The sequence below is a fragment of the Rhipicephalus microplus genome, chromosome 2 (genome assembly GCF_043290135.1).
Source record: "Rhipicephalus microplus isolate Deutch F79 chromosome 2, USDA_Rmic, whole genome shotgun sequence".
NCBI lineage: Eukaryota > Metazoa > Arthropoda > Arachnida > Ixodida > Ixodidae > Rhipicephalus > Rhipicephalus microplus.
The window spans coordinates 296,848,688-296,871,640 of record NC_134701.1 but is presented as its reverse complement, the minus strand read 5'-3'; the positions used below and the strand labels follow the sequence as shown (position 1 = coordinate 296,871,640).

General features: G+C 49.2%; 1 protein-coding gene across 1 annotated transcript in view; it reads right to left on the bottom strand.

Moving 5' to 3' along the window:
- LOC119162698 (transient-receptor-potential-like protein) overlaps positions 1-22,953 on the bottom strand; it is a 505,165-nt gene that overhangs the window by 89,722 nt on the left and 392,490 nt on the right. Inside the window, exon 15 of the mRNA XM_075882308.1 lies at positions 3,723-3,987. Within this exon, the coding sequence (XP_075738423.1) occupies positions 3,723-3,987 (265 nt within the window). The remainder of the gene's footprint in view (positions 1-3,722; positions 3,988-22,953) is intronic.

The window sequence follows — 22,953 nt, the reverse complement described above, 5'->3', positions numbered from 1 at the left end:
TGACCAGACTCGCCGTTTCAATTGTGACGCCCCTGCAAGAGCTCTTGTCATGACGACAAAATCGCACACTGGCTACTGTAGTTGCCCACGCTGTGCCGTTGAAGGCAACTACGTAAGTGGCAGAGTCACTCTGCCTTCCGTATCTTCTGCAATGAGAACAGATTTGTCATTAAAAAGCCAAGCAGATGATCACCATAGCAGTGCATTAGTTTTGTTAGGGCTGCCAATTGATTAAGTCAGGGATATTCCTGTTGACTATATGCATTTAGTTTCTTTATTTGTTATTCGGAAATCAATCCATCTGTGGCTGTCCGGGCCATTCTCGGCTCCCATCAGGCCCACTTCGCGAAAGGAATTGTTCGAGAAGATTGTACAAGCCAGCAAGTATGTACCAACAGAATTTTTGCGCGAATGCACGGCATTAGCAGAACTCTACAGGTGGAAGACCACTCAGCTCCGCCTTTTCCCAGTATACACAGGACCTGTTGTTCTTCGTACCATGTTGCTAATTGAACTGTACTTGCACTGCGTCACATTCCACTTTGCGATCTCAGTGCTACTCAACAAGAATCTCTGGATACAATAAATATCCTATGTACAGTCCCTCCCCTGAATATATCGTGAGTTGTTTTACTGTACAATATGGCCAGGAGCACCTCTCATTCAATGTGCACTGTCTCCTTCACCTTGATGATTACATCCGATGTTTTGGTGTCCTTGAAAATTTAGTGTATTTTCGTTCGAAAACTGTCTGCAGCAGATCAAGAAAGAGCTTCGCAAGCCAGGAGCTTTCTTGCAATAGCTGTATTGCAGAATTGCTGAAAAGGCACATGTGAAGGCACAGTCTCGGAGGTGCATTGTTACCAATGACTACACTTTTGGAGGTGCACACAACAGACGTTTGTTGCCTTCAAGCTGCGGACGACCTGAGTATTCCTGTTTTAAATTGAGTACTTTCTACCTGAGTTGCAATAGCCCAAACAACTGTTGTATCATTTATTCGACACTTCATCCTAGCTTGCAACTTCGCCTCTGATGAACACATGTCCTCTCCAGTTGTAATTGGGCGTGAATTTCTTCAGAAGGAGAATGTATATGTAGTAGTGCTTGAATCGTGAAGACTTGGTGTTGTGGTTGTGCTGCAGCTGTCAAGCACAGCGTTATGGTCACTAAATAGTGCTGTAAAGGCTGTTATGCTCCCTTTCAGACACAATCAGTCCGTTGCTCTTCCTTTATCACACATCAAATGTTCGCCCACTGGATTTCGTTAGTGTCCGGCAGAAGCGCAGGTTGAGATAGAGAAAACTAATATAGTGGTATGCTTGCTTTGGATGTTTTACCGCAAAAGCTGCTATGAAATCACAAGAACTTCCAATTTTGGCGGTGAAGTTGACCGCCACCGACTCTGTCTGTAACCGCTCTTGGGAAAAGTGAGAACTATATACCCAGGATTGTGCAGCATTTAAAGCCTTCAGCATGGAAGTAAGTACTCTCCTTCAGAGTGATGATTTTGCTTGACGCTTCTTTAAAAGGTGACTCTACACAAAAAGCTAGCAGATATAACAGCGTGGTAGAAGAGTAAAATAATAATCTTAAGTTACACAGTGTGAACGGCATAACAAGCAGGTGGTTCAAAGCTTCCCACTCAGTACAAAGTGATCAGCCGCCGCATCACGAGAGTGCACATCATGCCTTACAGGCGTGCTGCACGTGCATCAACTCTCCATAGAACAGTAGAGAATGGCTTAGTGGGTACTTTGCTACTTTACAAAATAATGATTTGTATAATACTCGTTATGTTGTTACTGTACTTGTAGTAGTTTCCCCAATAAAGTTTTAATGCACTTTTAAAAGGCGGTTCCTTCAGCTATTACTTTTACTGCTTCATCTTCCACGCAAGCCTGGCACTTTTTAATAATGCAGCTCTCATTTTCTTCAGAACTAGATTGTACTCTGAATAATTTTTCACTTGCTTTGACATTTCAAAATAGTAACATGTTGCAATGAAGAAACGCGTTTGTAAATGTACAGTAGTCCATCTGCAGGATGCCTTCGCATTGCAAATGCACTTTGTATGCATCATCTTGCTCGGCAAGTAAGTGCATCTAAACCACAGTGAACACGATGCAAAAACATGTTTTTGCAAAAGTTGTGTTATATTAAAACATGCCAAACCCTAATAAAGCGTCGTTATAGCTTCACTTCCTTTCGCGTGGAATTAATTTTATATGCACATGCTCACTGCGGCTTGCTCTCCTAAAGAAGCATATGCTACGACTCTCTGATTACATGTACCTCTGTTTCAAGAAGGGTGAATGTGAAAAATGTAATTGAAGTCTTAAAAGTCTTCTCAATATGAATATTTGGGGATGAACACACCCAGCCATAATGTTGATTACAGATGCAAAAGTTATTATTTGACTGTAAAACTTACATCCAATGCAACAATGTTTCAGTGGCAGAAGAGCCACTGAATGGAAAAGTTTGCGCATGTATGCACTATTGTAAAAAGTGGGTTCACAATTTAATTTAACAAAAATGCAGCCTATTAAAAAGCACTATGTTGTGTGGAAATATACGGGAAAGACTACACGTCATTGTCATCTGTGTGCAGTGGCGTAGCCCGAGGGTAGCTCACGAGGCCTCTGCCTCCTCCCCTCTGAAAACTCCCCCGAAATTCACCATAGAAACAATACACAAGTCTTCACAACCACATCTGTACCCCCCCCCCCTTTCAGATCAAAGAGGGGCTCCCCCCCCCCCAAAAAAAAGCAGTTCTGGCTACGCCCGTCTTCATAAAATATCTCTCCATGGATTTTCATGCTTGAACGTAAGATAGTGAAACAATGTTCGCACATCAATTATGCATATTCACTTTTCACTATTTATGTATAGATGTTCACTCAAGATCCACTGAATATCCACAAATAAAATAAGATATTGAGACAATTTGTTGACATCTTCTAAATATTTATGGTTTACTGAGAAGGCATGCACTTGTCGTACTTCTACAGGGGGGGGGTAAATCTCAGGCCACGCTACTATAAAAATACATTGGATAGTAGCCTGGGGACTACTGACAAGCCTTGTACAACGGTATAGTGCAGTGAGTAGAGGACCCGGAGCTCATGGTCGTGAACCGAGAGGTCATTCGTTTGACTTCCAGGTATTTGCATCAACAGATTCTTTTCTAATAGTTCATCTCTGTCATTTGTTCGTACGCTAAAGTCATATGCATGACAAAAATATGTATGTGAAGTTTTGTTGGATCCAGGCATAAAAAAGTTTTGTTCGAACCTTGGTCATCTTGTTCAGCGGCCTGCAGTAATCCAAGCCCGCCGTGAACATTTTCTTTTGCTGCCATCTTCTTATGAATCACTTGTATTCGACTGTAGGAACCCAGCTGAATGTGTTTAAAATTGTGCTGTAATAGCACAAAAGCAGTAATTACCGTGTCAAATTACCATATAACCAGCATCGTAAACGATAGGCGATTAACAATGCGAGCTTCACAAGGCCTTGTGTGGTAGCTGAGCTGCGAAGACTTAGAAGAATGAATCCGTGGCGCGTGCAACTTCTCTGTTACGCGCTTTCTCCACTAGGGGAATGTCAAGTGGTGCCGGAGATCTGCGCAATTCACTCTACAGGCCAAAACGCTAATTAATAAACCCACTCCTATTCTGTAGTTTGTATAGCTGGTGCTGCGAAGCGTCTACATTCACCTGAGAACTGCAGTGCGCGTGGGCGCGGCGAGGTTCTTGCTGCTCCCGATGGGCGACACCTGCAGCGCCTTCACTAGATCCCTCCAGCGCTGCAGCACCCGGCTGTAGTGAGGTCGCGACTCCGTTTCTTCGGCTTCGTTCCTGCTCACGTCAGCACTGCTCGAATGACGCGAAAGCAAGTCTGGATCCGAGGCGTCCATGAGTGTGATGCTGAAGTCCTTCAGTAGTCGCCGCTCACGAACGCGCACCTTTTTGTTCGGAATCGCTGCATGAACATAACAAGTTCAGTATAAACACAATGCAAATTAAGGTTATGAAACTAGGATACAGCAACAAAGCCTCTCGCTGATGTGGACACATGTGTGATGTGCACAGTGATGATCGCACGGAATCAGCATGTGACGAAGTGCTATTTAAGCGAGAGTTCGAAACATCGCGAAAGGAAAGATGTACGGACTTTACTAACATTGGCGCTGCGAGATTCCCAAGCAGGTGGTGTCGTCCTTGGTCTGTCAACACACCGAAGCGTGCGAAGATCCGCACTACTATGGAAGAATATCATACGATGGCAGTCGCAGCCCGTTTTTTTTAAAGACGATAGTTTTTCTCGGGGACCTTCGACGCAGAAGTTTTAGTCTGTCTGTCCGTCCGTCCGTCCGTCCGTCTGTCTGTCTGTCTGTCTGTCTGTCTGTCTGTCTGTCTGTCTGTCTGTCTGTCTGTCTGTCTGTCTGTCTGTGCACCTGTCTGTTTGTCCGCCCTTAACTGTACCCTAAACGGCAACAAAGTGGCCAAACGATACTTCAAACGGCCAACCCCATCCGCAGCGCCCACCAATATTGCTCAAGATTCAGCGTTCATACTTGTGCGATTGTCAACTAAGAAGTATTTATTGTGCACATTAACAACACTTTGATAATCTGTATGTGGGTCTCTTACTAGAAAAGGCATGCATAAGTAATTCTAAGGACCATAGCATTTATCACGTTGCGCTGACCATGCAACGCTTGCACTGAAAGAAAGGTGTTTCCAACATTTTGCTAAGACGACACGGTGGTGGCACCTACCCGTCACCTTGCGTTCTACACCTTATCAACTTCGAGATGGGCGCGCAGGGTACGCGCGCTACGTTTTCCAAGATAATTGCCAGATAACACTCATATCTCACGTGTTACGTGACTTGATGCGCTCGTTCGCCTCCGCCGCACGCTTGAGGCACTCTAACGCAGCGCCTCCAGAATACCATTCACCAATTTTCTTGCGCAGAACATCAAATCAACATTTTGTTCACTCTCTCCAGACGCAAGGCTATCGTTTTTCGACGACGATTGCAGTATAGCATGCAGACAAGGAGCCAATGGTGCAGTATAGCTAGAAAATGAATCTGTGAGACGTCTCGAAAGGTGTTCACTAGTTCTGTGTCAAATATGATATGTGACAGCGCGAACGTGTCGCAAATGGACGGTGTCGTATGTTCTCGGCAGTCTTTTTGCTGAGAATAAATATTTTGAACCTTTCAAGCAGACAAATAAGGTACTGGCACGTTTTAAACTGCCAAATAATTACGTTTCTTGGACCGTAAAATTTAATTTTTTTTCACTCGGGGTTCACTTGTGCCGTCCCAGCAATTACCACCCGTACAGCAATCGTGTGTCAGCGGGCAGTTGCGATTTCTTGGCGATGAGGGCATTTTTCTTTTGTTTCTCACAAACTGTTGTCTATGTTTTATTCGACCTTTATTGAACCCTTACTATTCACTCGTTTATTGCCCACTTGAGTTGACGAAACTACAAGTGGTGGTGCTGTCACACAAAAAGCGATGCTGAAGTTTTTAATACCAGTACGCTTCTTTTTCAATTTTGTTTTGTTTTTAAAATATGGCATTTCATTAAATTGCGGCGGCGATAAATGAAGATAGTTATACTCGGGAACAACTTATTGTGGCAATGAAGGGAAGGCTACGGAGCCAAAGTGGGCATTTGACATTGCTGCAGAATATAGTGCCACAAATGCATCTGCGTTTTTCTCGTGATAATAATGAAAAAAACAACAATATTATCTTCTACTGTTCATACAACATAGAGTTCCATGCAATATGTGGTCATATGTGTGCGTGATTTTGAGGGGGCCACCATGTGTGGTCGAAAATACGAAATCGATATCATTCTTCAAAATATTACTGGGTGTTTCAAAACAGAAGCGCGCTCGAAACCTGCTTCTCACCATTCCTCGTCTTCACCGATTCCCACAACTCGCTTCGTTCTTTGAAATGAGCGAGCTAATGTGTATTCTTTCGCAAAATATTTCTAAAACATAATCACTGGTCAAGCGGCCACTACACGTCGCACGTGTTTCCTCTCCGTCAACACAGCACAGCGGGATCCTTGAAGCGGCGCAGAGATATGGCTCCCACCACAGCAGACCACGCGCCATTTTTCTATCCAGCTGTCACGCCGATCTTCGCACAAACCACAGCAGTTACCAATCAGCAGCATCTTCGCTTGATCCCAAAATATTCAATTATTGCGCAGGCAAGGTTACTATAAGGAGAGCACTGCACGCGCCGTGATTTGGACCCAAGCTAGGCACTCGTTGAACTTTACCCACCTGTACCCGGCCCAGTGAGAGCCGCGCCCGGTCCAACTATGGGTCCACTGACTCTGACCACAGTTCGGACCTGAGCTAATAGTCTGGACATCGTATCCCAAATTTTAAATGGAGAAAAGGCCGTTTTAAGTGGCAAAAATGTACGCTTTGTTGGCGCACGCTACGCTAACAACTGTGATTTATTCTATGGTAATTCCTTGTATAAACATTGCTAAAAGAATCGCTTCAACATTAGAATTCAATGAACCAAAGGATCAAGCAGGATTTTGTACAGGCTACACAACAATCAGGTGATAAAGAAATCTTCATATTACATTCAACTCCTATACAATATCTTTATAGATAATGAGAAGGCATATGATTCAATAAAGATATCAGCAGTCAGACATAGCAGAATCGGGCGTAGACTGAGTACATATCAACATTCCGTAAAAAATTAAGAGCGCATCAATTGTCACCAAAGTGCACCAAAAATAAAACGATGATCATGATGAATAAACTTTATTTTTGTATTCGGCATGTTTGTGGTCTGGGCTAGACCGCACAAGGAAATACCGGGATACCTTGTCTCTGTACAGCCTCCCTGGCCTGCTGGATAGCCCATATTTGGTCTTTAACCTCCGAGTTGAGCAGCACAAGCCACCACTGCTCCCGGAAAACCTCAGGAGAACTTGTTGATAAGTTGGGGCATTCCCATAATATAAGTTTGTAAGACGCCTTTTCTGTTACACATCCCTTACATTTATTGTGCGGGTATAAGTGTGGGGAGCACCTACGGAGGTGCACAGGGTTCGGGTAGCAGTTCACCTGTAGCTGTCGGTATTCCGATGCTTCTTGCCAGTTTAGACTCGGATGAGGTGCGGGAAAGACGCGCCTTGCTTATCTGTAGTGTTGCATATATTCTGTGTATCTTGTAAGTTGGTATTTGTGTGGTACGTCTGCGGCGCCAGGGAAGATCACCGAGCCATGTGGTCGGGTTTTGCGGCGGGTTAATCCTCGCGACAACTCATGAAACAGCTAGTTAGGATCGAACTAAAGGATAGAATTTTCATTCATGTTTACTAAATCAGACAAGGGAAGGGGGAAGGCAGGTCCTAAATAATTTGCAGAAAACTAAAGTAATGTACAACGCCAGCATCGTGGATTGAGATTGATGAATAGGTCAATAGTATTTTGACACACTGCCCCATCTTTAGATATATATATTACTTGAAGCTTCGAAGGTGTGCTTGTCTATCACTGGCGCAGGAGTTTGACGTTGATGGATCGTTTCACTGCCATTTTGCACTAGCGAGACATCCAGGATGCAGGGAGCTTCGGCTGCCCACTTGTTTATCACCAGAACCGGGGCTTGGCATTGATGTTGTTTCATTGTCGCGTCGCAATAGCGCCGCATATATAATGCGGTAAGCTGCAGCGGCCCGCTTGTCGATCACTGGCTCCAGGGTTTGACATTGATGTCGTTTATAGTAACTTCACACTAGCGCCACATCTATGATGCAGGGAGCTTCAGCGGCCCGCTTGTCTATCACCGGTGCAGGGGTTCGCAGTTAATAGACTGTTTCGTTGTCTTTTTGCACTAGCACCGCATCATGTTGTAGGGAGCTTCGGCGGCCCGCTTGTCTATCACTGGTGCGAGGGTTCGACATTGATGTCTTTCAATTGTCGCTTCACACTAACGCCCCATCTATGATGCCGGGAGCTTCGGCGGCCCGCTTGTCTCTCACCGGCGACGGGGTTTCGCCATTGATAGATAGTTTCACATTCTTTTCGCACAAGCACCGCAACTATGATGCAGGGAGCGCCCATGGCCGGCTTGTGTATCACCAGCACAGGGGCTGACATTGATGGACCGTTTCATTCCTCTTAGGCACTAGCCCCGCATCTATGATGCAGAGAGCTTCAGCGACCCACTTGCTATCACCAGAACAGTGGCTGACATTGATTGATCGTTTCATTGCCCTTTTGCACTAGCACCGCATCTATAATGCAGGCACCTTTAGTGGCCCGCTTCTATATCACCAGCGCAGGGGTCCGCCATTGATAGATCGTTTCATTGTATTTCTGCACTAGCACCACATCTATGATGCAGGGAGCTTCGGCGATTTGCTTGTCCATCACTGGCGCAAGGGTTTGACATTGATGTCATTTCATTGTCGCTTCACACTAGCGCCGCTTCTATGATGCAGAAAGGTTCGGTGGCCTGCTTGTCTATCACTGGCGCCAAGGTTTCACACTGATGTCATTTCATTATCTCCTTACACTAGCGCCACCTCTATAATGCAGGCAGCTTCGGTGGCCCGCTTGTCTATATCACCGGCGCATGCAAAGCTACGAGTTTGATAGATCGTTTCATTGTCTTTTGCACAGGCACCGCATCTATGAAGCAGGGAGCTTCGGCGACACGCTTGTCCATTACTGGCGCCAGGGTTTGACATTGATGTCGTTTCATTGTCGCTTCAAACTAGCGCCGCATATATGATGCAGGGAGCGTCGGCGGCCCGCTTGTCTCTCACGGCGCAGGGGTTCGTCATTCATAGATCATTTCATTTTGCACTCGCACCGCATCTATAATGCAGGCAGCTTCGGTGGCGCGCTTGCCTATCACTGGCGCAAGTGTTTGATATTGATGTCGTTTCATTGTCGCTTCACACGAGCGCCGCATATATGATGCAGGGAGCGTCGGCAGCCCGCTTGCAGGGAGCGTCGGCGGCCCCATTGATGTCGTTTCATTGTCGCTTCATACCAGCGCAGCATCTATGATGCAGCGAGCGTCGACGGCCCACTTGTCTATCACTGGCGCAGGGGTTCGCCATTGATGGATCGTTTCTATTCGCACTCGCACCGCATCTATAATGTAGGGAGCTTCGGCGGCCCGCTTGGATATCACTGGCGCAAGGGTCTGACATTGATGTCGTTTCATTGTGGCTTCACACTTGCGCCGCACCTATGATGCAGGGAGCGTCGGCGGCCCGCTTGTCTATCAATGGTGCCAGGGATTCGCCATTGATAGATCGTTTCTTTTTGCACTCGCACCGCATCTATAATGCAGCGAGATTCGGCGGCCCGCTTTTCTATCACTGGCGCAAGGGTCTGACATTGATGTCGTTTCATTGTCGCTTCTCACTTGCGCCGCATCTGTGATGCAGAGAGCTTCAGCGGCCCGCTTGTCTATCAATGGTGCCAGGGATTCGCCATTGATAGATTGTTTCTTTTTGCACTCGCACCACATCTATAATGCAGGGAGATTCGGCGGCCCGCTTTTCTATCACTGGCGCAAGGGTCTGACATTGATGTCGTTTCATTGTCGCTTCTCACTTGCGCCGCATCTGTGATGCAGAGAGCTTCGGCGGCCCGCATGTCTATCAATATTGCAAGGGATTCGCCATTGATAGATCGTTTCTTTTCGCACTCACACCGCATCTATATTGCAGGGAGCTTCGGCGGCCCGCTTGGATATCACTGGCGCAAGGGTCTCACAGTGATGTCGTTTCATTGTGGCTTCACACTTGCACCGCACCTATGATGCAGGGAGCGTCAGCGGCCCGCTTGTCTATCAATGGTGCCAGGGATTCGCCATTGATAGATCGTTTCTTTTTGCACTCGCACCGCATCTTTAATGCAGGGAGATTCGGCGGCCCGCTTTTCTATCACTGGCGCAAGGGTCTGACATTGATGTCGTTTCATTGTCGCTTCTCACTTGCGCCGCATCTATAATGTAGGGAGCGTCGGCGACCCACTTGTCTATCAATGGTGGCAGGGGTTCCCCATTGATAGATTGTTTCTTTTTGCACTCGCACCGAATCTATAATGCAGGGAGATTCGGCGGCCCGCTTGTCTATCACTGGCGCAAGGGTCTGACATTGATGTCGTTTCATTGTCGCTTCTCACTTGCGCCGCATCTGTGATGCAGAGAGCTTCGGCGGCCCGCTTGTCTATCAATGGTGCCAGGGATTCGCCATTGATAGATCGTTTCTTTTTGCACTCGCACCGAATCTATAATGCAGGGAGATTCGGCGGCCTGCTTGTCTATCACTGGCGCAAGGGTCTGACATTGATGTCGTTTCATTGTCGCTTCTCACTTGCGCCCCATCTATGATGCAGGGGGCGTCAGCGGCCCGCTTGTCTATCAATGGTGCCAGGAATTCACCATTGATAGATCGTTTTTTTTGCACTCGCACCACATCTATAATGCAGGGAGCTTCGGCGGCCCGCTTTTCTATCACTGGCGCAAGGGTCTGACATTGATGTCGTTTCATTGTCGCTTCTCACTTGCGCCGCATCTGTGATGCAGAGAGAGCTTCGGCGGCCCGCTTGTCTATCAATGGTGCAAGGGATTCGCCATTGATAGACCGTTTCTTTTCGCACTCGCACCGCATCTATAATGCAGGGAGCTTCGGCGGCCGGCTTGGATATTACTGGCGCAAGGGTCTCACAGTGATGTCAGTTCATTGTGGCTTCACACTTGCGCCGCACCTATGATGCAGGGAGCGTCAGCAGCCCGCTTGTCTATCAATGGTGCCAGGGATTCGCCATTGATAGATCGTTTCTTTTTGCACTCGCACCGCATCTATAATGCAGGGAGATTCGGCGGCCCGCTTTTCTATCACTGGCGCAAGGGTCTGACATTGATGTCGTTTCATTGTCGCTTCTCACTTGCGCCGCATCTATAATGTAGGGAGCGTCGGCGACCCACTTGTCTATCAATGCTGCCAGGGGTTCCCCATTGATAGATCGTTTCTTTTTGCACTCGCACCGAATCTATAATGCAGGGAGATTCGGCGGCCCGCTTGTCTATCACTGGCGCAAGGGTCTGACATTGATGTCGTTTCATTGTCGCTTCTCACTTGCGCCGCATCTGTGATGCAGAGAGCTTTGGCGGCCCGATTGTCTATCGATGGTGCCAGGGATTCGCCATTGATAGATCGTTTCTTTTTGCACTCGCACCGAATCTATAATGCAGGGAGATTCGGCGGCCCGCTTGTCTATCACTGGCGCAAGGGTCTGACATTGATGTCGTTTCATTGTCGCTTCTCACTTGCGCCGCATCTATGATGCAGGGGGCGTCGGCGGCCCGCTTGTCTATCAATGGTGCCAGGGATTCGCCATTGATAGATTGTTTCTTTTTGCACTCGCACCACATCTATAATGCAGGGAGCTTCGGCGACCCACTTGTCTATCACTGGCGCAAGGGTCTGACATTGATGTCGTTGCATTGTCGCTTCTCACTTGCGCCGCATCTATGATGCAGGGGGCGTCGGCGGCCCGCTTGTCTATCAATGGTGCCAGGGATTCGCCATTGATAGATCGTTTCTTTTTGCACTCGCACCGCATCTATAATGCAGGGAGCTTCGGCGACCCACTTGTCTATCAATGGCGCAAGGGTCTGACATTGATGTCGTTTCATTGTCGCTTCTCACTTGCGCCGCATCTATGATGCAGGGAGCGTCGGCGGCCCGTTTGTCTATCAATGGTGCCAGGGATTCGCCATTGATAGATCGTTTCTTTTCGCACTCGCACCGCATCTATAATGCAGGGAGCTTCGGCGACTCGCTTGGATATCACTGGCGCAAGGGTCTCACATTGATGTCGTTTCATTGTGGCTTCACACTTGCGCCGCACCTATGATGCAGGGAGCGTCGGAGGCCCGCTTGTCTATCAATGGTGCCAGGGATTCGCCATTGATAGATCGTTTCTTTTTGCACTCGCACCGCATCTATAATGCAAGGAGCTTCGGCGACCCACTTGTCTATCACTGGCGCAAGGGTCTGACAATGATGTCGTTTCATTGTCGCTTCTCACTTGCACCGCATCTATGATGCAGGGGGCGTCCGCGGCCCGCTGGTCTATCAATGGTGCCAGGGATTCGCCATTGATAGATCGTTTCTTTTTGCACTCGCACCGCATCTATAATGCAGGGAGCTTCGGCGACCCACTTGTCTATCACTGGCGCAAGAGTCTGACATTGATGTCGTTTCATTGTCGCTTCTCACTTGTGCCGGATCTATGATGCAGGGAGCGTCGGCGGCCCGCTTGTCTATCAATGGTGCCAGGGATTCGCCATTGATAGATTGTTTCTTTTTGCACTCGCACCACATCTATAATGCAGGGAGCTTCGGCGACCCACTTGTCTATCACTGGCGCAAGGGTCTGACATTGATGTCGTTGCATTGTCGCTTCTCACTTGCGCCGCATCTATGATGCAGGGAGCGTCGGCGGCCCGCTTGTCTATCAATGGTGCCAGGGATTCGCCATTGATAGATCGTTTCGTTTTGTACTCGCACCGCATCTATAATGCAGGGAGCTCCGGCGGCCCGCTTGTCTATCACTGGCGCAAGGGTCTGACATTGATGTCGTTTCATTGTCGCTTCTCACTTGCGCCGCATCTATGATGCAGGGGGCGTCAGCGGCCCGCTTGGCTATCAATGGTGCCAGGGATTCGCCATTGAGAGATCGTTTCTTTTCGCACTCGCACCGCATCTTTATTGCAGGGAGATTCGGCGGCCCGCTTTTCTATCACTGGCGCAAGGGTCTGACATTGATGTCGTTTCATTGTCGCTTCTCACTTGCGCCGCATCTATGATGCAGGGGGTGTCGGCGGCCCGCTTGGCTATCAATGGTGCCAGGGATTCGCCATTGATAGATCGTTTCTTTTTGCACTCGCACCGCATCTATAATGCAGGGAGCTTCGGCGACCCACTTGTCTATCACTGGCGCAAGGGTCTGACATTGATGTCGTTTCATTGTCGCTTCTCACTTGCGCCGCATCTATGATGCAGGGGGCGTCGGCGGCCCGCTTGTCTATCAATGGTGCAAGGGATTCGCCATTGATAGATCGTTTCTTTTTGCACTCGCACCGCATCTATAATGCAGGGAGCTTCGGCGACCCACTTGTCTATCACTGGCGCAAGGGTCTGACATTGATGTCGTTTCATTGTCGCTTCTCACTTGCGCCGCATCTGTGATGCAGAGAGCTTCGGCGGCCCGCTTGTCTATCAATGGTGCCAGGAATTCGCCATTGATAGATCGTTTCTTTTTGCACTCGCACCGAATCTATAATGCAGGGAGATTCGGCGGCCTGCTTGTCTATCACTGGCGCAAGGGTCTGACATTGATGTCGTTTCATTGTCGCTTGTCACTTGCGCCGCATCTATGATGCAGGGGGCGTTGGCGGCCCGCTTGTCTATCAATGGTGCCAGGGATTCGCCATTGATAGATCGTTTTTTTGCACTCGCACCACATCTATAATGCAGGGAGCTTCGGCGGCCCGCTTTTCTATCACTGGCGCAAGGGTCTGACATTGATGTTGTTTCATTGTCGCTTCTCACTTGCGCCGCATCTGTGATGCAGAGAGCTTCGGCGGCCCGCTTGTCTATCAATGGTGCAAGGGATTCGCCATTGATAGATCGTTTCTTTTCGCACTCGCACCGCATCTATAATGCAGGGAGCTTCGGCGGCCGGCTTGGATATTACTGGCGCAAGGGTCTCACAGTGATGTCAGTTCATTGTGGCTTCACACTTGCACCGCACCTATGATGCAGGGAGCGTCAGCGGCCCGCTTGTCTATCAATGGTGCCAGGGATTCGCCATTGATAGATCGTTTCTTTTTGCACTCGCACCGCATCTATAATGCAGGGAGATTCGGCGGCCCGCTTTTCTATCACTGGCGCAAGGGTCTGACATTGATGTCGTTTCATTGTCGCTTCTCACTTGCGCCGCATCTATAATGTAGGGAGCGTCGGCGACCCACTTGTCTGTCAATGCTGCCAGGGGTTCCCCATTGATAGATCGTTTCTTTTTGCACTCGCACCGAATCTATAATGCAGGGAGATTCGGCGGCCCGCTTGTCTATCACTGGCGCAAGGGTCTGACATTGATGTCGTTTCATTGTCGCTTCTCACTTGCGCCGCATCTGTGATGCAGAGAGCTTCGGCGGCCCGCTTGTCTATCGATGGTGCCAGGGATTCGCCATTGATAGATCGTTTCTTTTTGCACTCGCACCGAATCTATAATGCAGGGAGATTCGGCGGCCTGCTTGTCTATCTCTGGCGCAAGGGTCTGACATTGATGTCGTTTCATTGTCGCTTCTCACTTGCGCCGCATCTATGATGCAGGGGGCGTCGGCGGCCCGCTTGGCTATCAATGGTGCCAGGGATTCGCCATTGATAGATCGTTTCTTTTTGCACTCGCACCGCATCTATAATGCAGGGAGCTTCGGCGACCCACTTGTCTATCACTGGCGCAAGGGTCTGACATTAATGTCGTTTCATTGTCGCTTCTCACTTGCGCCGCATCTATAATGCAGGGGGCGTCGGCGGCCCGCTTGTCTATCAATGGTGCTAGGGATTCGCCATTGATAGATCGTTTCTTTTTGCACTCGCACAGCATCTATAATGCAGGGAGCTTCGGCGACCCACTTGTCTATCACTGGCGCAAGGGTCTGACATTGATGTCGTTTCATTGTCGCTTCTCACTTGCGCCGCATCTATGATGCAGGGAGCGTCGGCGGCCCGTTTGTCTATCAATGGTGCCAGGGATTCGCCATTGATAGATCGTTTCTTTTTGCACTCGCACCGCATCTATAATGCAAGGAGCTTCGGCGACCCACTTGTCTATCACTGGCGCAAGGGTCTGACATTGATGTCGTTTCATTGTCGCTTCTCACTTGCACCGCAACTATGATGCAGGGGGCGTCGGCGGCCCGCTTGTCTATCAATGGTGCCAGGGATTCGCCATTGATAGATCGTTTCTTTTTGCACTCGCACCGCATCTATAATGCAGGGAGCTTCGGCGACCCACTTGTCTATCACTGGCGCAAGGGTCTGACATTGATGTCGTTTCATTGTCGCTTCTCACTTGTGCCGGATCTATGATGCAGGGAGCGTCGGCGGCCCGCTTGTCTATCAATGGTGCCAGGGATTCGCCATTGATAGATTGTTTCTTTTTGCACTCGCACCACATCTATATTGCAGGGAGCTTCGGCGACCCACTTGTCTATCACTGGCGCAAGGGTCTGACATTGATGTCGTTGCATTGTCGCTTCTCACTTGCGCCGCATCTATGATGCAGGGAGCGTCGGCGGCCCGCTTGTCTATCAATGGTGCCAGGGATTCGCCATTTATAGATCGTTTTGTTTTGTACTCGCACCGCATCTATAATGCAGGGAGCTCCGGCGGCCCGCTTGTCTATCACTGGCGCAAGGGTCTGACATTGATGTCGTTTCATTGTCGCTTCTCACTTGCGCCGCATCTATGATGCAGGGGGTGTCGGCGGCCCGCTTGGCTATCAATGGTGCCAGGGATTCGCCATTGATAGATCGTTTCTTTTTGCACTCGCACCGCATCTATAATGCAGGGAGCTTCGGCGACCCACTTGTCTATCACTGGCGCAAGGGTCTGACATTGATGTCGTTTCATTGTCGCTTCTCACTTGTGCCGCATCTATGATGCAGGGGGCGTCGGCGGCCCGCTTGTCTATCAATGGTGCAAGGGATTCGTCATTGATAGATCGTTTCTTTTTGCACTCGCACCGCATCTATAATGCAGGGAGCTTCGGCGACCCACTTGTCTATCACTGGCGCAAGGGTCTGACATTGATGTCGTTTCATTGTCGCTTCTCACTTGCGCCGCATCTATGATGCAGGGAGCGTCGGCGGCCCGTTTGTCTATCAATGGTGCCAGGGATTCGCCATTGATAGATCGTTTCTTTTCGCACTCGCACCGCATCTATAATGCAGGGAGCTTCAGCGACCCGCTTGGATATCACTGGCGCAAGGGTCTCACATTGATATCGTTTCATTGTGGTTTCACACTTGCGCCGCACCTATGATGCAGGGAGCGTCGGAGGCCCGCTTGTCTATCAATGGTGCCAGGGATTCGCCATTGATAGATCGTTTCTTTTTGCACTCGCACCGCATCTATAATGCAAGGAGCTTTGGCGACCCACTTGTCTATCACTGGCGCAAGGGTCTGACATTGATGTCGTTTCATTGTCGCTTCTCACTTGCACCGCATCTATGATGCAGGGGGCGTCGGCGGCCCGCTTGTCTATCAATGGTGCCAGGGATTCGCCATTGATAGATCGTTTCTTTTTGCACTCGCACCGCATCTATAATGCAGGGAGCTTTGGCGACCCACTTGTCTATCACTGGCGCAAGGGTCTGACATTGATGTCGTTTCATTGTCGCTTCTCACTTGTGCCGGATCTATGATGCAGGGAGTGTCGGCGGCCCGCTTGTCTATCAATGGTGCCAGGGATTTGCCATTGATAGATCGTTTCTTTTTGCACTCTCACCGCATCTATAATGCAGGGAGCTTCGGCGACCCACTTGTCTATCACTGGCGCAAGGGTCTGACATTGATGTCGTTTCATTGTCGCTTCTTACTTGCGCCGCATCTATGATGCAGGGAGCGTCGGCGGCCCGCTTGTCTATCAATGGTGCCAGGGATTCGCCTTTGATAGATCGTTTCTTTTTGCACTCGCATCGCATCTATAATGCAGGGAGCTTCGGCGACCCACTTGTCTATCTGTGGCGCAAGGGTCTGACATTGATGTCGTTTCATTGTCGCTTCTCACTTGCGCCGCATCTATGATGCAGGGAGCGTCGGCGGCCCGCTTGTCTATCAAGGGTGCCAGGGATTCGCCATTGATAGATCGTTTCTTTTTGCACTCGCACCACATCTATAATGCAGGGAGCTTCGGTGACCCACTTGTCTATCACTGGCGCAAGAGTCTGACATTGATGTCGTTTCATTGTCGCTTCTCACTTGCGCCACATCTATGATGCAGGGAGCGTCGGCGGCCCGCTTGTCTATCAATGGTGCCAGGGATTCGCCATTGATAGATCGTTTCTTTTTGCAGTCGCACCGCATCTATAATGCACGAAGCTTCGGCGGCCCGCTTGGATATCACTGGCGCAAGGGTCTCACATTGATATCGTTTCATTGTGGCTTCACACTTGCGCCGCATCTATGATGCAGGGGGCGTCGGCGGCCCTCTTGTCTATCAATGGTGCCAGGGATTTGCCATTGATAGATCGTTTCTTTTTGCACTCGCATCGCATCTATAATGCAGGGAGCTTCGGCGACCCACTTGTCTATCTGTGGTGCAAGGGTCTGACATTGATGTCGTTTCATTGTCGCTTCTCACTTGCGCCGCATCTATGATGCAGGGAGCGTCGGCGGCCCGCTTGTCTATCAAGGGTGCCAGGGATTCGCCATTGATAGATCGTTTCTTTTTGCACTCGCACCACATCTATAATGCAGGGAGCTTCGGTGACCCACTTGTCTATCACTGGCGCAAGAGTCTGACATTGATGTCGTTTCATTGTCGCTTGTCACTTGCGCCACATCTATGATGCAGGGAGCGTCGGCGGCCCGCTTGTCTATCAATGGTGCCAGGGATTCGCCATTGATAGATCGTTTCTTTTTGCAGTCGCACCACATCTATAATGCAGGGAGCTTCGGTGACCCACTTGCCTATCACTGGCGCAAGAGTCTGACATTGATGTTCTTTCATTGTCGCTTCTCACTTGCGCCGCATCTATGATCCAGGGAGCGTCGGCGGCCCGTTTGTCTATCAATGGTGTCAGGGATTCGCCATTGAAAATCGTTTTGTTTTGTACTCGCACCGAATCTATAATGCAGGGAGATTTAGCGGCCCGCTTGTCTATCACTGGCGCAAGGGTCAGTCATTGATGTCGTTTCATTGTCGCTTCTCACTTGCGCCGCATCTATGATGCAGGGGGCGTCGGCGGCCCTCTTGTCTATCAATGGTGCCAGGGATTTGCCATTGATAGATCGTTTCTTTTTGCACTCGCACCGCATCTAAAATGCAGGGAGATTCGGCGGCCCGCTTTTCTATCACTGGCGCAAGGGTCTGACATTGATGTTGTTTCATTGTCGCTTCTCACTGCGCCGCATCTATGATGCAGGGAGCGTCGGTGACCGGCTTGTCTATCAATGGTGCCAGGGGTTCGCCATTGATAGATCGTTTCTTTTTGCACTCGCACCGAATCTATAATGCAGGGAGATTCGGCGGCCCGCTTGTCTATCACTGGCGCAAGGGTCTGACATTGATGTCGTTTCATTGTCGCTCCTCACTTGCACCGCATCTATGATGCAGGGGGCGTCGGCGGCCCGCTTGTCTATCAATGGTGCCAGGGATTCGCCATTGATAGATCGTTTCTCTTTGCACTCGCACCGCATCTATATTGCAGGGAGCTTCGGCGACCCACTTGTCTATCACTGGCGCAAGGGTCTGACATTGATGTCGTTTCATTGTCGCTTCTCACTGCGCCGCATCTATGATGCAGGGGGCGTCGGCGGCCCGCTTGTCTATCAATGGTGCCAGGGATTCGCCATTGATAGATCGTTTCTTTTTGCACTCGCACCGCATCTATAATGCAGGGAGCTTCGGCGACCCACTTGTCTATCACTGGCGCAAGGGTCTGACATTGATGTCGTTTCATTGTCGCTTCTTACTTGCGCCGCATCTATGATGCAGGGAGCGTCGGTGGCCTGCTTGTCTATCAATGGTGCCAGGGATTCGCCTTTGATAGATTGTTTCTTTTTGCACTCGCACCGCATCTATAATGCAGGGAGCTTCGGCAACCCACTTGTCTATCTGTGGCGCAAGGGTCTGACATTGATGTCGTTTCATTGTCGCTTCTCACTTGCGCCGCATCTATGATGCAGGGAGCGTCGGCGGCCCGCTTGTCTATCAATGGTGCCAGGGATTCGCCATTGATAGATCGTTTCTTTTTGCACTCGCACCACATCTATAATGCAGGGAGCTTCGGTGACCCACTTGTCTATCACTGGCGCAAGGGTCTGACATTGATGTCGTTTCATTGTCGCTTCTCACTTGTGCCGGATCTATGATGCAGGGAGCGTCGGCGGCCCGCTTGTCTATCAATGGTGCCAGGGATTCGCCATTGATAGATCGTTTCTTTTTGCACTCTCACCGCATCTATAATGCAGGGAGCTTCGGCGACCCACTTGTCTATCACTGGCACAAGGGTCTGACATTGATGTCGTTTCATTGTCGCTTCTTACTTGCGCCGCATCTATGATGCAGGGAGCGTCGGCGGCCCGCTTGTCTATCAATGGTGCCAGGGATTCGCCATTGATAGATCGTTTCTTTTTGCACTCGCACCACATCTATAATGCAGGGAGCTTCGGTGACCCACTTGTCTATCACTGGCGCAAGGGTCTGACATTGATGTCGTTTCATTGTCGCTTCTCACTTGCGCCGCATCTATGATGCAGGGGGCGTCGGCGGCCCGCTTGTCTATCAATGGTGCCAGGGATTCGCCATTGATAGATCGTTTCTTTTTGCACTCGCACCGCATCTATAATGCAGGGAGCTTCGGCGACCCACTTGTCTATCACTGGCGCAAGGGTCTGACATTGATGTCCTTTCATTGTCGCTTCTCACTTGCGCCGCATCTATGATCCAGGGAGCGTCGGCGGCCCGTTTGTCTATCAATGGTGCCAGGGGTTCGCCATTGATAGATCGTTTCTTTTTGCACTCGCGCTGTATCTATAATGCAGGGAGCTTCGGCAACCCGCTTGTCTATCACTGGCACAAGGGTCTGACATTGATGTCGTTTCATTGTCGCTTCTCACTTGCGCCGCATCTATGATGCAGGGAGCGTCGGCGGCCCGTTTGGCTATCAATGGTGCCAGGGATTCGCCATTGATAGATCGTTTCTTTTCGCACTCGCACCGCATCTATAATGCACGAAGCTTCGGCGGCCCGCTTGGATATCACTGGCGCAAGGGTCTCACATTGATATCGTTTCATTGTGGCTTCACACTTGCGCCGCACCTATGATGCAGGGAGCGTCGGAGGCCCGCTTGTCTATCAATGGTGCCAGGGATTGGCCATTGATAGATCGTTTCTTTTTGCACTCGCACCGCATCTATAATGCAGGGAGCTTCGGCGACCCACTTGTCTATCACTGGCGCAAGGGTCTGACATTGATGTCGTTTCATTGTCGCTTCTCACTTGCGCCGCATCTATGATGCAGGGGGCGTCGGCGGCCCGCTTGTCTATCATTGGTGCCAGGGATTCGCCATTGATGGATCGTTTCTTTTCGCACTCGCACCGCATCTATAATGCAGGGAGCTTCGGCGACCCACTTGTCTATCACTGGCGCAAGGGTCTGACATTGATGTCGTTTCATTGTCGCTCCTCACTTGCGCCGCATCTATGATGCAGGGAGCGTCGGCGGCCCGCTTGTCTATCAATGGTGCCAGGGATTCGCCATTGATAGATCGTTTCTTTTTGCACTCGCACCGCATCTATAATCCAGGGAGCTTCGGCAACCCACTTGTCTATCACTGGCGCCTAGGTTTGACATTGATGTCGTTTCATTGTCGCTTCACACTAGGGCCGCATCTATGATGCAGGGAGCTTCAGCGGCCCACTTGTCTCTCACCGACACAGGGGTTCGCCATTGATTGATGGTTTTTTTTGCACTCGCACCGCATCTATGATGCAGGGAGCGTCGGCGGCCCGCTTGTGTATCACTGGCACCAGGGTTCGACATGAATGTCGTAACATTTTCGCTTCGGAATAGCGCCGCATCTGTGATGCAGAGAGCTTCGGCGGGCTGCTTGTATATCACCGGTGCAGGGGTTCGCAATAATAGATCGTTTCGTTGTCTTTTTGCACCAGAACCACATCTATGATGCAGCAAGCTTCAGCGGCCCGCTTGTCTATCACCGGCGCATGCAGGGTTTCGACATTGATAGATCGTTTCATTGTCCTTTTGCTCAAGAACCGCATCTATGATGCAGAGAGCTTCGGCGGCCGGCATGGCTATCACTGGTGCGGGGGTTTGCAATAATAAAACGTTTCATTGTCTTTTTGCACCAGAACCGAATCTTTATTGCAGCGAGCTTCAGCGGCCCGCTTGTCTATCACCAGCATGTGCAGGGATTCACTATTGATAGATCGTTTCATTGTCCTTTTGCACATGCACCGCATCTTTGGTGCAGAGAGCTTCAGCGGCCCGCTTGTCTATCATTGACGCCAAGGTTGACATTGATGTCGTTTCATAGTCGCTTCACACTAGCGCCATATTTATGATGCAGGGAGCTTCGGCGGCCGGCTTGGATATCACCCGTGCAGGGGTTCGCAATAATAGATCGTTTCGTTGTCTTTTTGCACCAGAACCGCATCTATGATGCAGCGAGCTTCAGCGGCCCACTTGTCTATCACTGGCGCATGCAGGGGTTCGACATTGATAGATCGCTTCATTGTCTTTTTGGCGCAAGCACCGTATCTGTGATGCAGGGAGCGTCTGCGGCCCACTTGTCTATCATTAGCACCAGATTGTGGCATTGATGTCGTTTCCTTGTCGCTTCGCACTAGTGCGGCATCTATGATGCAGGAAGCTTCGGCGGCCCGCTTGTCTATTATCGGTGCAGGGGTTCGACATAGATAGATGTTTTCATTTTTTGTACAAGAACCACATCTATGATGCAGGGAGCGTTGGCGGCCCGCTTGTCTATTGCTGGCGCCGAAGTTTGACATTGATGGATCGTTTCATTGCCCTTTTCCACTACACTGCAAACAGAAATAAGCTCATGGAATGAAATGACTTGGCCTCTGGTGCATGTCCTTATGGGGGTATGAAAGACACCGTGAATAGGGAGTAAAAATTTACTCCTGGATAGGAGGGGGTTTTGGGGTGAATTAAAGGGAGGTTTGATTTACATACATCGGGGGACTTTTGTATGTGAGTATGGGAGTAAATTTTTACATAAAGAAACGTCCACAATCTTTACGCGCTTAACTTCAATCAAATCACCTTCGAAGGACACAATATTGGTTACACATACGCAGACATGCACAAATTGTTCTAGTAATATTATAACATGTCGTTTAGAGAAATTTATTCTCACAGACAGTGAACATCAATTACAATAGAACAGAACATTGCGACAGAACACAACATTCACAGACACACCAAAAGTTGTTACAAAAAGATATGTGTACATATGTAAACGGAACACAACATACACAACATACTCAACTAAACAGGAATTGTTACAAAAACAATGTCTACATATGCACAATACATGGTAAACGAAGAACACACAAATGAAATGTAGAGATCAATATGTCAGATATTTACATAGTATTTACAAGGTATTTGTATGAGTACTAAACAAAGATTAACCTACCAATACCAGGCAGGCCTGAAAACAAGCCTTACACGTCTCTCAAGATGAACACAAAACGGCAGGACCAGTGCCGAAGGAATTCCTCCTCACCCAGAAAGAAGAGTTCTTCCGACAACACAGTGATCACAGCTAGCTGCTCACAAGCACACCCACAGTCCTTTCACCGGGTATATATAGGCACCGTACTTCGACCTCCCAGGTAGCCCTAGATAAACGCTTTTTTACGAATAATTAAGCCATGAATGTTCATGGCGTAGGTATGAATTCGCAGTGGCCTGATCGAGATCCTTCAGTACACACGCCTTTAAATCCCAACTCTCCTCATAATGAGTACCTTTTAATTATAGCGAACCTAATAACTAGCTGGTGTTCAGTCGCCTAAATTGAATTTGCAGTCAGCACCGTGTGTGAATCTAAATTGAGCTATATCG